Source organism: Sinohyriopsis cumingii, chromosome 13 (assembly GCF_028554795.1).
Source record: "Sinohyriopsis cumingii isolate HCF-2022 chromosome 13, ASM2855479v2, whole genome shotgun sequence".
NCBI classification, from domain to species: Eukaryota; Metazoa; Mollusca; class Bivalvia; order Unionida; family Unionidae; genus Sinohyriopsis; species Sinohyriopsis cumingii.
The window spans coordinates 17,090,775-17,104,820 of NC_142973.1; the positions used below are offsets into that span (position 1 = coordinate 17,090,775).

The 14,046-nt window shown below is 36.1% G+C and overlaps 1 protein-coding gene across 1 annotated transcript in view; it reads left to right on the forward strand.

Moving 5' to 3' along the window:
- Positions 1-14,046, forward strand: part of LOC149784993 (uncharacterized) — a 155,626-nt gene that overhangs the window by 119,500 nt on the left and 22,080 nt on the right. The window contains exons 12-14 of the mRNA XM_089978671.1: positions 1,571-1,714; positions 3,477-3,548; positions 6,149-6,332. Coding sequence (XP_089834797.1) covers positions 1,571-1,714; positions 3,477-3,548; positions 6,149-6,332 — 400 coding nt within the window. The remainder of the gene's footprint in view (positions 1-1,570; positions 1,715-3,476; positions 3,549-6,148; positions 6,333-14,046) is intronic.

The following is a 14,046-nucleotide window of genomic DNA, read 5'->3' on the forward strand; positions in this document are numbered from 1 at the left end:
CACAATATTAGAATTACAAAGTACACATAAAATGGTTACACAACAACCACAATGTTAGAATTACAAAGTACACATAAAATGGTTACACAACAACCACAATGTTTGAATTACAAAGTACACATAAAATGGTTACACAACAACCACAATGTCAGAATTACAAAATACACATAAAAAGGTTACACAACAACCACAATGTCAGAATTACCAAATACGCGTAACAACGTTACACGGTAACCACAATGTTAGAACTATAAAATACACATAAAAAGGTTACACGGTAACCACAATGTTAGAATTACAAAATACACATAGCGTTACACGGTAACCACAATGTGAGAACTATAAAATACGCATAAAAATGTTACACAGCAACTACAATGTGAGAACTACAAAATACGCATAAAAATGTTACACAGCAACTACAATGTTAGAACAACAAAATACACATAAAAACGTTACACAGCAACCACAGTGTTTGAACTAGGAAAGACACATACAAATGTTACACAGCAACCAAAATATTAGAACTACAAAATACCAATACAAACGTTACACAGCAACCACAATGATAGAACTACAAAATACACATATAAAGGTTACACAGCAACCACAACGTTAGAACTACAAAATACACATAAAAACCTTACACGGAAATCACAATGTTAGAACTACAAAATACACATACAAAAGTTACACAGAAACCACAACATTAGAACGACAAAATACACGTGCAAATGTTACACAGCAACCACAGTGTTAGAAGTGCTAATACACATAATTACAACCTGGTTGTTGCTGGATGTTTTCTTAATTGAGCACGTTATGGACCATATCACGCCCAGGAAATGGGATCAGCGTGACTTTCTCAAGGACACGGAGGCAGCCGAACCAGGCTAGTCTGGGCTGGTATCGAAACAGCTACCCGTGAATTACTAGTCAAACACTACACCAACGTAAGTAAGTAATACGCCATATTTTTCATTATGGAATAGTTATAAAGTCCTGAGATGTTATGGTTGTGGTACGGGAGTGAATGACCGGATTTATGGTGAATGTAAAATGATGATATTTATCCGCAGTGTTCAATCCAAAAAGTCTCATTAAGTCCTTGTGTGTGCGATACTGCCTGCACAAATAATTGAACCCCGAGGTCAGCCTCGTTTTAAATTGTGAAACAAGCCAACGTTTCCTTCTCGATTTTGACGAAAAATCTTTGCTTCGCTAAATATAATTTTTTTAAATTTGTCGGTTCAGTCGCCAAAATATTTTTTTAATAACAAAAACAAACGTATCTGCTAGACTGCTGCAGATAAACAGATTTGGTGACAGTGGCGACTGCTTCCCAGATATTGTTTCTAAACGATCTTAATGTCGGTACAACCCGTTTGAGTCGGGGTTAACATTGTTTTCAGTTGTAATTGAGGTAAAAAGAGAACGCAATTTCTCACAGAATTCCTTGTTATCCTGGCATTCGGAGAACTCCTCTATAATGTTTAGTTTCCAAGGCGATTCCGAAATAGTGCCAATTCTCACAATGCACAGACTATAATAATGTCTTTTCTATTCACAGAAACCTAGGGCATAATCAAATTGCCACTTTAAGGGAAGGGCAGTTTGATGGTCTTTTCAACCTCAAGGATCTAATTCTCAATAATAATCTAATTGACGGAATCCCGGCCCTGGTCTTTCTAGGATTAACCAAATTGATATATTTGTAAGTAGATAACGTGTCACGTACTTTACGGAGAGTCTCAATTTCTATCACTTATCAAGGAGATTTAGTACCGCTTGCGAGGAATTAGACAATAACTCAAACATATTCCTGGAAAAACTTCCTGGTTTGGCAGTAAAAGGACTAATTTCTTGGGGATTAATTTTTTGGGTCACTCTGCTTAAATTAACACTATTTGCCTATTCTAATGTTTCGTTTTAGGTATATTATTTCGTTCGTAGATTTTCGTTACCTGCAAAAACACAGATTATATATATATATATATATATATATATATATATATATATATATATATATATATATATATATATATATATATATATATATATATATATATATATATATATGGTGGAGGAAGAACCCAGGAAAATCCCGGAAAGAACCATCGACCCACGAGAAGCTACCGGCAAGCTTTTTCACATACCCACATTGGCCGAGCCCGAGACTCGAACCCACGCAGAGGTGAGATGGCAGTGATCCGGAACGGTGATCGCTTTAGATCACTCGGCCACCCGGGCCCCCATATATATATATATATATATATATATATATATATATATATATATATATATATATATATATATATATATATATATATATATCGTGTCTTGATTGAACGAACAGCTAAGCAACAATTTGAAAGAAGTATTTAAATTTTGCTTGTACAAGTTATGGATATGAATAATATTTAAAATGAGCATTCATATATTCATATGTTACTGGCCAGGGGGATGCTTTGTTGTTGTTGTTGTAGGGTTTAACGCCATTTTTCAGCACACGATAGGCTATACATGGCGGCCAGTATTAATGGTGGAGGAAGAACCTGGGAAAACTCCGGAAAGAACCACCGACCCACGAGAAGCTACTGGCAAGCTTTCTCACATACCCACATTGGCTGAATCCGAGACTCTAACCCACGCAGACAGAGGTAAGATGGCAGTGATCCATAACGGAGAGCGCTTTCGACCACTCGGCCTCTCGGGATCCCCCAGGGCGATGCAAAGACGGATTGTATTATATGTCAGTAAATAACGACCATACACAAAGGGGATCCCGATGACTGTCCGTATTATATACTAGGAACCAGTGAGTACACATAAGTCACTGGACAGGGAAATGTTAAAGACTGTCTGCATTAGATACTAATAACCAATGAATATCCGTATTCATTTTCCGTCTGAAATCTTTTTCGCAGCTGGAGAACAGAATACAAATTATATTGGATGTTTTAAATGGATTTCGATAAAACTAATGAGACTGTAAGCCATTTGACATCAACAGTGGAATAGCTTTTGGCCTATATATTTGTATATTATGGCTGTATTTCGCCTAACGTCTTCCTAATAGCCAAACATTACACACTAATCATGCAAAAATAATGATCTGATCAATGTAGTTTTTGTTTCTAAAAAAGAACGCATGAAAGATTTGGTTTCCTCTTCGTAATAGAATGAACTGAACTTTATCTCGAGAAAGTAGTAATAACGAGATTGATGAAATTATCGAGTAGAGCAGTTATTTGCCATCCATTTCTCACAATGCTGTAATTTCAATATTATTCCTGAGGTTGTTTTCAAAGACTAAGCAAGCGATTGTAAATATAATCTGACCCGAGGTATTTCGCATAAGAGACATGCGCTTTAAAGTATGGACCAAAATGTAATTTTATGCACACACACACACACACACACACACACACACACACGAAAAAAATACATTCCAAGTAATGCAATTTATCTTGCAGGGATTTGTCATTCAACAGAATCCGATACATTGATGAAATGGCCTTCGCCTCAATGACAGAACTGACAGACTTGTAAGTTCAGTGGAAAACAGATGTGTATCTGAGAGAGAGAGAGAGAGAGAGAGAGAGAGAGAGAGAGAGGCTTTGATGCAGCTGTAATTGCTCTAGTTTTCAGTCAAGTCTTGAGAGTTTGCTTATGTACGTTGTGTGCTTATAAACGTTTGTTGTCAAAATGGTTTTGTATCCTTTGTATTCACTCCTTGCATATCTGATCGCTATAAGTGTCAACGATGGAGGGAATCCGCAGTATCGTGAAGTGTCAACCTGATTAAAATCAGAAGGTCTGACAGCGACTGCTTATGGTCGTGTTATGAGAACCTTTGAATCAGCCAGTGGAAATGCAGCTTTTAAAAATTTGAAAGTGAATCAAATCGTTCGGCACGAATTGATGCTCTTCAGCCACACTGTTAAGTCTCCTAAACGTAAAGGGGTGTGTGTGTGTGTGTGTGTGTGTGAGAGAGAGAGAGAGAGAGACAGAGACAGAGACAGAGAGAGAGAGATTTGGATTTTTCTACGTAACTTTAAAAATTTCATTCATATCGCTACGATGTCTACAGTGTGGCAGTTTATAGTGATGTCTATCAGAAGGGCATCATGCCGCAGACATGTAATATGATGTCCCACCATGATGTCACATTATCCTGACACCAGGCTGACTAGTCCTAACACTAACCTCTTAATACTGAGCGCCAAGCGCGGGAGCTGTTAGTACCATTTTTGTAAGACTTTCGAATGCTTCGGCCGGGGATCGAACCTACTACTTCCCGCATCAGAGGCCGACGCTCTAACCACTAGGCCGCCGGAGCGGTTAACGTAAAGATGTAAGACTTCATCTGATTGGCTGATAACATTAGTGATTATGGTAATAACTTAGGTCATCAGAACACGACCCCTAAACTATCACTGTCAGATCTTCACGTAGAAAGGTGGAGATCTAATTTTAATCAGATTTCATGAAAGGACAAGGAGGGAAGATACAAATATACGGCTTGCGACACCGTCTCTAATTTCATTTTGTGCCCTCCATCGATAAGTCAACATAAAACTGTCATCACGTAATTGCCTTGTATTGGACGCAATTACATTCTATTACGTATTTCAAAATGAGATATTGAAATTCGTTAGTTGGAGAAAATTGATAACGCCAATGCGGCAATATCACTTTTGGAACTGGTTTATTTTCATATTGAGGAAGTATATCTACACTTAAGTATGTTATTCAAACTTATATTTCCATGTATAAGTTTTCTCATTCTTCTTCGTCTCTGCATCTCCCCCATCACAAGGTGAACATATCCTAAAATACGTCAATACTTACAATAATGAAAGCAACGAAGACGTTCAATAAAAAGTGCGTAAAGAGGAACTAGAAAACAACAAAGAGTAGGTGTCAAGTAATGACTTATTTAAAAGTAGCTTTCGACAAGAATCATACTAATGTCCGTGATAGGACTTGCATGACCTGTTTTTATTTGATATTCAGCGTCAAACCATGCAGTACCTATTTCATTCTATACACAAAGTACTGGTTTCTTCTTTTCTTGATTAAATACAATACTCATATTGTTTAATTAGCGACTTTAGTTCTAGACATACTATAATCATGTTCGAAAACGATGAAGAAATATCAGACATTGGTGAATGTTGATTGCCTAACGAAATTAAAGTTACAATAGCAATTTTGGTGCAAAGTTATTTACTTAACGATACTGCAAGCTTGTAAAGGCCACACAATTCACTTCTAATTGCAGAAATAAAAAAGATAATTAAAAAAAAACACGAACTCACCTTCACGATCATTAAAACTTTTGATTAAAGATGTTGCGCTCTAAAACCTGTTGGATGCAACCGCGCAGTGATCGTTCTGCAGTACCCCCACCACAACAATATTCATGAATCCGCGGATTTAATGTATTAAGAAAAATAAAATTTTCATTTTTCAATTGAAAACGTTCATTAATTTGAAAAGATACACAATCTGAATAACTATATGAAGGAGCAACATTATTAAACTGTCGTAAATGTATGTAAAGTTTTCGAATTTTTTTATTGATGTACTAATGAAACCAGTCTTATGAAGAAAACAATTAATCCAGCTGGCACGTGGTGAAAACAATCAATTGTATTGGCACACGATGAAAACAATCAATTGTATTGGCTCACGAAGACAGCAACCAGTCATATATATTGGTCCATGATGAAAGCAAAGTTCATGAAATTCGGCAGATTTTGCCTCCAAACATTTATAATGAATATAAAATATATGCCTTGTTGAGTAGATATAAGGAAATGTTTCGCTCGTGAAGTAGAAATATTTCGTATTGTCAATCGTGACGTAGAAATATTTCGTAATGTCACGATTGGAAGATTTCCTTATATCGACTCAAGAACGTATATATCCTCCTTTATTAGTCACACTATTCCGCTGAAATGGCTTTTGTTGTTCTTAAGGAAGCCAAATTATATAATTCTGCACTAAATATTGGATTAAAACAACTTTGTTTGGAAGTGAATGTAAGATTTACTCATTCAGTTCGTAAACTTTCATGTTCACCATAGCAATTTTCTGTAACTGTTTGCTGCCTGGAAAGTGTAATATTTTGTTTCCACAGGAATTTGAGTGACAATAAGTTTTCATACCTTCCAACCAAAGGCCTGTCAAATCTGAGGCAACTGAAAACTTTCCACAACAAAGAGCTCATAGAACCACCACCATACGACGCTCTACCCAAGATCCAGACGCTGGCCCTGGCATACGCCTATCATTGCTGCGAGTTTGTCAGGAAAGGAAATGGGGTAAGCTGCCTTGGCAGAGTTAAAAGCTTCTTTCTACATCCTCTTCTCGCATAACCCGCTTCCAAATGATATTAGGACAGATCCTGATCTGTTAGCGTATTATGCACGGGTAGATATGGGTCTTCAATAGTGAGAAGAGCAGATGACGACCTTAAAGTGCATTGCATCAAGACAGAATTGGGACTACGTTGTTAGTTCTACTGATGGTTATAAGTGCAATTTGTAGATCCTCCCGTGCATTGTACAACCGTAGATCTTGGTCGTTGTCTTCCCGTGCATTATACAATCGTTGATATTGGTCTTGGAATTCCCGTGTATATTACAATGGTAGACTTGGTCTTGGTCTTCCTGTGCATTATACAATCGTAGATCTTTGTCTTGGTCTTCCCGTGCATTATACAATCGTAGATCTTTGTCTTGGTCTTCCCGTGCATTATACAATCGTAGATATTTGTCTTGTTTTTCCTGTGCATTATTCTATCTTGGTCTTCCCATCCGTTATTCGATCGTAGATCTTGGTTTTGGTCTTCCGTGCATTATGCAATCGTACTTCTCTCTATATATTTGTTTTGATCTTCCCGTGAAATGTACAACCGTACAGCTTGGTCTTGGTCTTCCCGTGCATTATACAACCGTAGATCTTGGTCTTGATCTTCCCGTGGATTTTACAGTCGTAGATCTATCTTGGCCTTGGTCTTATTGTCCATTATTCAATAGTAGATCTTGGTCTTCCCGTGCATTATACAACCGTAGATGTTGGTCTTGGTCTTCCCATCATTATACAATCGAAGATCATGGTCTTGGTCTTCCCGTCCACTATACAATCGTAGATCTTGGTCTTGGTCTTCGCGTGCATTATTCAATCGTAGATCTTGGTCTTGGTCTTCCCGTGCATTATTCAATCGTAGATCTTGGTCTTGGTCTTCCCGTGCATTATACAATCGTAGATCTTGGTCTTGGTCTTCCCGTGCATTATTCAATCGTAGATCTTGGTCTTCCCGTGGATTATGCCATTACAGATGTGGGTCTGTTTTGTTACCTCTACTTATTAATATATATATATATATATATATATATATATATATATATATATATATATATATATATATATATATATATATATATATATATATATATATATATATATGTTCTAAGTTGAACTTTTGTAGTCTTCTTGCATCGAGCAGCGCGTTATAAAAAGTTTCCCATCCGTGGATGACAACACTTTTGAAAAATTTGTATTTTTCATCATGTTTTTAATGTACTACATTGAATCGCGATTGGAATAATTCTTTATTTTGTACAAGGTTTGCCAATCACAATTTTGTTTTAAAAAATACTTGTATCTTTCTTTTTATATAATTATTGTTATTGAATAGAGATTTTTTTAAACGGTGCCTATATACTTTTCACACCTTCGCGATTTTGTCCGTTGGATATTATTTCCTTCATTCGGCTTAAATACTCTTTCACTGAGGTTAATCTATTTTTAAAAAATACCCAAAGATTAATTAATCCAAAAAGAAGAAAAAGAAATGGGTACCTCTGGTTTTATTGTTTTTGTAATCCTATCTTCTATCGGTTTTGTAAGTTCTCATGGTCTTACATTCTATCCGTGTTTTTTTTTTTTTTATTCTGGCGAAATAAACAAACAGCTGTCGTTCAACGTCCCGGTTAATCAATAACATGTTGATTTTGTTTTCGTCTAAATTCAACACCATTACAGGATTTAAAGAGCTATTCAAATTCAACACCATTATACGACATAGAGAGCTATTAAAATTCAACACCAGTATACGGCACAGAGAGCTATTAAAATTCAACACCAGTATACAACACAGAGCTATTAAAATTCAACACCAGTACACGATTTAAAGAGCTATTAAAATTCAGCAACAGTGCACAATACAGAGAGTTATTAAAATTCAACACCAGTATACGACACAGAGAGCTATTAAAATTCAACACCAGTATACAACACAGAGAGCTATTAAAATTCAACACCAGTACACGATTTAAAGAGCTATTAAAATTCAACAACAGTGCACAATACAGAGAGCTATTAAAATTCAACACCAGTATACAACACAGAGAGCTATTAAAATTCAACACCAGTACACGATTTAAAGAGCTATTAAAATTCAACAACAGTGCACAATACGGAGAGCTATTAAAATTCAACACCAGTACACGATTTAAAGATCGATTAAAATTCAACACCACTATACGACACAGAGAGCTATTAAAATTCAACAACAGTGCACAATACAGAGAGCTATTTTTATAAAGCAGCTACGCATATTTATCTTAAAGGCAAACGGAAGTACAGCAGTTAGAGGAAGAGAGCGAAAAACAATTTTAAGGAGAACTGCAGAGGAGTTTGTAAAATAATCTGAGGTTATACCAAGAATATTACAGTAATAAGTTATTGGTATTAGTACAATGGACAAAGAATTATAGAACATTATAATCCCCTAATATAGCAGATGCTAGAATACATTATCAAACAATAGAATTTTGGCATAGTGTCTTTCTGCATTGGTAATACAAGAAGTTGGGTTAGTGCTGTACTAAACAGACAGTAATTGTAGAAGATAACCTGCTATTATTTATTTGAACTTTTTCAATTTTAGTCGTGGTTTAAAGTACATATGCTAAATTAAAATTTTAAAGTATGCTTTAGCAGCTTCGTTTTAATCAACTACTACACAAGCATAAAATAAAATAATAAATACTAATTTCTACTACAAGATAACAGAGAACCCGTCAGCCCTATACTACTAGGTTTAATATCCCAAGTTAATGGGTGGCCTAGAAATGTTTTCGCGATGGAGTACAAATGCATATTTGAAAAAAATTGTCTATTGTGAACAAGAATTTCTTACCCTGAAAGCCTCATTACTTTTTTACTTTGCTGAACAGCAGTTTTATCTTTATTAAGTCCCATCCTAATATGGACTAAAAAATAAAATATTTACAACAACGAAAAATATATCATTAAGAAAGAAAACAAGTGTCAAATATGGATTTAAAAACTAATCCAAGTGGATATATTTGACACAGAATGAAAAAACCTCATTTTTTCGATTTGCTACAGGCACCAATGCATATTTATCATCTGGAGACTGGCACAGTTGTTATCTCCAAAGTTAATAGACAAATTGAAACTTTCTCCACTTAAACTTGCTCCCAAAAAAGAAAGATTAAAATAATATGCAGACCATATTTTTTCAACTCTGAAGCTGAAGTGGATTTTGGGTAAGTTTGGAATTACAGATGATATATGGTGGAATGTCTCTTTCCCGTGTTATCGTTGCTGTAGCTGGGAACGAGATCAACCGGTGCAACGTTCATAAGTGTTCTTCGTTTTCTTAGACCTTTTTGTTTTGGGTGGTTGCGCCTGTAATTCAGCACTAACCAAATCAATTTGAAGTTCATATACCGTTATGCTGTATCTGTAATTTCTGTCCCTTAATAATCTGTTATCGTGACTTGACCCAAGAGTCTTTATACTTTGTCTGGCTTTTTAAAACTTGCAATACACGCTTTCAGTGGCAAAATACTCTCTCCCTCCCTCTTTCTCTCTCTCTCTCTCTCTCTCTCTCATGTTTGGTGTCACTTTCCACGTCAGTTTCATCTGAGAACTCATTCTCATATATTCTGTCCTAAACAGTGTTTGTTGTCAACATCAAGTCTAATTTCTTGGTGGTAGATACCGTGAAAAGCCCATGAACTGCTTATAGCACTACCCCGTCACCCCAAGCGGCAAAGCTGCCATTTTCACCGAATATGACTTCATTTATTAACATCACAAACGTGTGCCAACCGGCACGTTTAGGGTGTCATTTTTGTCAAACACTTACTTAGTAATGTCTGTGATCAGCAGTTCGAATTCAGTGCAGAAGCCATCGAATTTAATTATCTATCTTTTTCAAGGTTACTCGACACTTAAATTTTTATGATTCTGAAGTAAAATAGTTTTGGCTTCTCTTTCTCTATATGTTCCAGTTTATTATATTTCTAAACAAGACATTGAATTGCGTCTTTCTTGAAGTATTTCCTTTTAGTTTCCACGCAATGATTTTTTAGGCCGAGAAAAATAAGAAAAGAAAGAAAAAGTGTAGATATTTCACATTACCTTCCGTGAATTGTTATTGTTGATAGCTTTGTTGAGAGATTTGTTTTCTTGATCTGTATTCGCTTCCATCTTCAAAAACGATAAGCAACAAGTTACACTTGCCTTCTGTTGTTTTTTAACCTTCTGCTTCGACGTTTAGAGTTTTGTCTGTCAACTCCATACCTCTTGATCATGCCGTCTTCATTTGTTTGTCTTTCAACTTCAGATCTCTTTATCATGCCTTCGTCACTTGAACTTCTGTTGATTTTTCAGCCTCTGTTTCTCTTGTGGTAAATCTTCATGACTTTTTTGTTGTTTTGTTTTCCGTATTCTTTCTTTTAATATCTCTCATTGATTCAGCGTAATAACTTACTGACTTATTAAAACTGACATCTTTCAACATGTAGAATTATTTCATTGTTGTTTCTAATTTTCAAAATATTAAGAAACGATTAAGTTTTAGCTAGAATTGTTAGATTATTTTTTTCCCTCATATTTGTCCCCAGTGAATACAAAATTCCTTACGAGTCTAGTACGTTGGAGAACAGCAATATCCACATCAGTGTGTAGAAATTTCAGTGACAGATGGGGTTGAGGTTTACGAATTGCACGATCAGTCAAGTATCTTTCGGTTTTGTATTCGTACACAGAATTTGCACGATTATTCCACATTCACAGATGGTGTCCTTTCATTCACGGACATTGTCCTTTCATTCACAGATGGTGTCCTTTCATTTACAGACGGTGTCTTTTCATTCACAGACGGTGCCCTTCCATTCACAGTGTCCTTTCAATCAGAGATGGTGTCCTTTTTATCACAGACGTTTTCCTTTCATTCAGTGTCCTGTCATACACACACGGTATCCTTTCATTCACAGACGGTATCCTTTCATTCACAGTCGGCATCCTTCCATTCACAGACGGCATCCTTCCATTCACAGACGGTGTCATTTCATTCAAAGATGGTGCCCTTTAATTCATACAAGGTGTCGTATCCTTCCATTCACAGACGGTGTCATTTCATTCAGAGATGGTGCCCTTTCATTCATAGAAGGTGTACTTTTATTCATTGCCCTTTCATTCACAGACTGTGTCATTTCATTTACAGTGTCTTTCATTCACAAACGGTATCCTTCTGTTCACAGACGCTGTCATTTCATTCACAGATGGTGTCATTTCATTCATAGACGGTGTCCTTTCATTCATTGTCCTTTCATTCACAGACGGTGTCCTTTCATTCACAGTGTCCTTTCATTCACAGCTGGTGTCCTTTCATTCACAGATGGTGTCCTTTCAGTCACAGACTGTCCTTTCATTCACAGTGTCCTTTCAGTCACAGACTGTGTCCTTTCATTCACAGTGTCCTTTCATTCACAGTGTCCTTTCAGTCACGGACGATATCCTTTCATTCATAGTGTCCTTTTATTCACAGACGGTGTCCTTTAGATCTAGGTTGTCCTAAACCTCCTCTTTCGTTCAGTCTTTCGTTTGTTAGCATATTTAGATCTTGTCCAACCATCGTTTTTTATTTCAAGGTTATTTGCTAATTTGTATCCACTGCATGTCTTGCATCACGTTTTATTACATCACATATTGGATATCTATCAAAGTAAGAACGTTTTATCCTCGGGTATCTGGAGTGATGCATTTATTTTAATGTACCTTTTTCAATATTTCCCTATAACTCTAATAATATTCCTCAGGAAGAAAGTTACACAAAAATACACACTATTTTATAGTTATTGTCATTTATTTAATTAAAAAATATTAAAGTAATGTAAGTTAGCTAATTCTTTTAGCAAATTTTAGATAGGTTAGTTTCAAAAGGTGAGATTTAGAACTTAATTTTGCGATTACCTAAATCATTGATAATGCGTCAGTTATGCTAACATTGTTCTTATACATCATGGAATATGTGGAATCTAGACATGAAATATGTGGAATCTAGCCATGGAATATGTGGAATCTTGACATGAAATATGTGGAATCTAGACATGGAATATGATGAATCTAGCCACGGAATATATGGAATCTTGACATGAAATATGTGGAATCTAGCCATGGAATATGTGGAATCTAGCCATGGAATATGTGGAATCTAGACATGGAATATGTGGAATCTAGACATGGAATATGTGGAATCTAGCCATGGAATATGTGGAATCTAGACATGGAATATGTGGAATCTAGACATGGAATATGATGAATCTAGACATGGAATATGTGGAATCTAGCCATGGAATATGTGGAATCTAGCCATGGAATATGTGGAATCTAGCCATTTTATGAAGTGCAAGTCAATGACAAAACGAACTTGTTACACCAAGAGCCGCAACGATTATACGAGCAATTACAACAAAAATACAACAACTTGAGGCTGACAGGAAAATGTCTATAGATAATTCTACAATTCGATTTCGATTAAGTTTAAAATTTTAATTGACACAATAGAAGACTTGTGCAAAAGCACTGATGACATAGAAGAAAGTATGAATCGTACTCTAAACAACATAAAGGAGAAAGAGGTCTAAATGAATTGAAAGAAGATTAACAAGAGGGGGAAATGTTTTATTAGGGACCAAGGAAATCCACGTTATTGCCTACTGAAACTGGAATGAGTTCGATATTTTACCATGTAAATATAGTTTGCAGAGATGAATCCTAAGCAGGCCATTGCTTTCATCATATGATACAATTCTATAACTCGACATCCATACTAAATTCGGACATATTCTAATTGTCCCTGTAGGTTTAGCTGAATCATCCAATGATTGTCTAATTACGTTGTATCGACGAGCCGATTCAAAACAGATTTAAGGAAATTTTTGTTATTAATGTTAGTAGCTAAACGTATGGGTGATACGTGAACGAAACAAAGCTCTCATATACAGTGTACTTAGATATATGCAGTATCCATAATTGCTTTAGCATAGTACGCCAGACACTGTCATGCAGTGGAATCTCGAAGATGCTTAGTGCTCAGGCGCCCTGGGGAAATGCTTGTAAGAGATTCCCTAGTTTGCTCTGGAGAAACGTTTTTATGTCTGTTGCCAATTTCATATATAACTAATGTGAAAACTTATCCCCGTTCCACCTAGGTGAACGTGAAATACTATCAAAATTTTAGCGGAAAAAATTCCGATAGCGCCCTCTTCGCCTATATGCCACTCCAATCCCACAATCCCCCTAGCGCATCGACTGCTTGGTATGTGGATAGTAGAACACATGCTCTTTTGTATATACAGTCATTACATTTGTTGACCGTGTTCACGTTGAAAATTACCACAGGCTGAAAACGGCTATAGCTAAGGGTCATCGATCCACTTCGTCCCACATAACTAAATGGGTCATCGACCCTTCGCTAGCAAAGATGAGGTAGTAGATAACTGCATGTATAGGAGTCTGACGTTTTATCAATAACGTACGATGAAATCTCTGACAACATGAAATCACCTAATCGGTACTATAAATTAACCCAAGGAGTGCAAGCTTGACCCCAAACATCCGCTCGATTCGACTTTTATCACGCGTATTTTATCGCTTCAGAATCGTAAGAAGACTGAAAAAGCTATACATATCCATTCAGTAACAGTAATG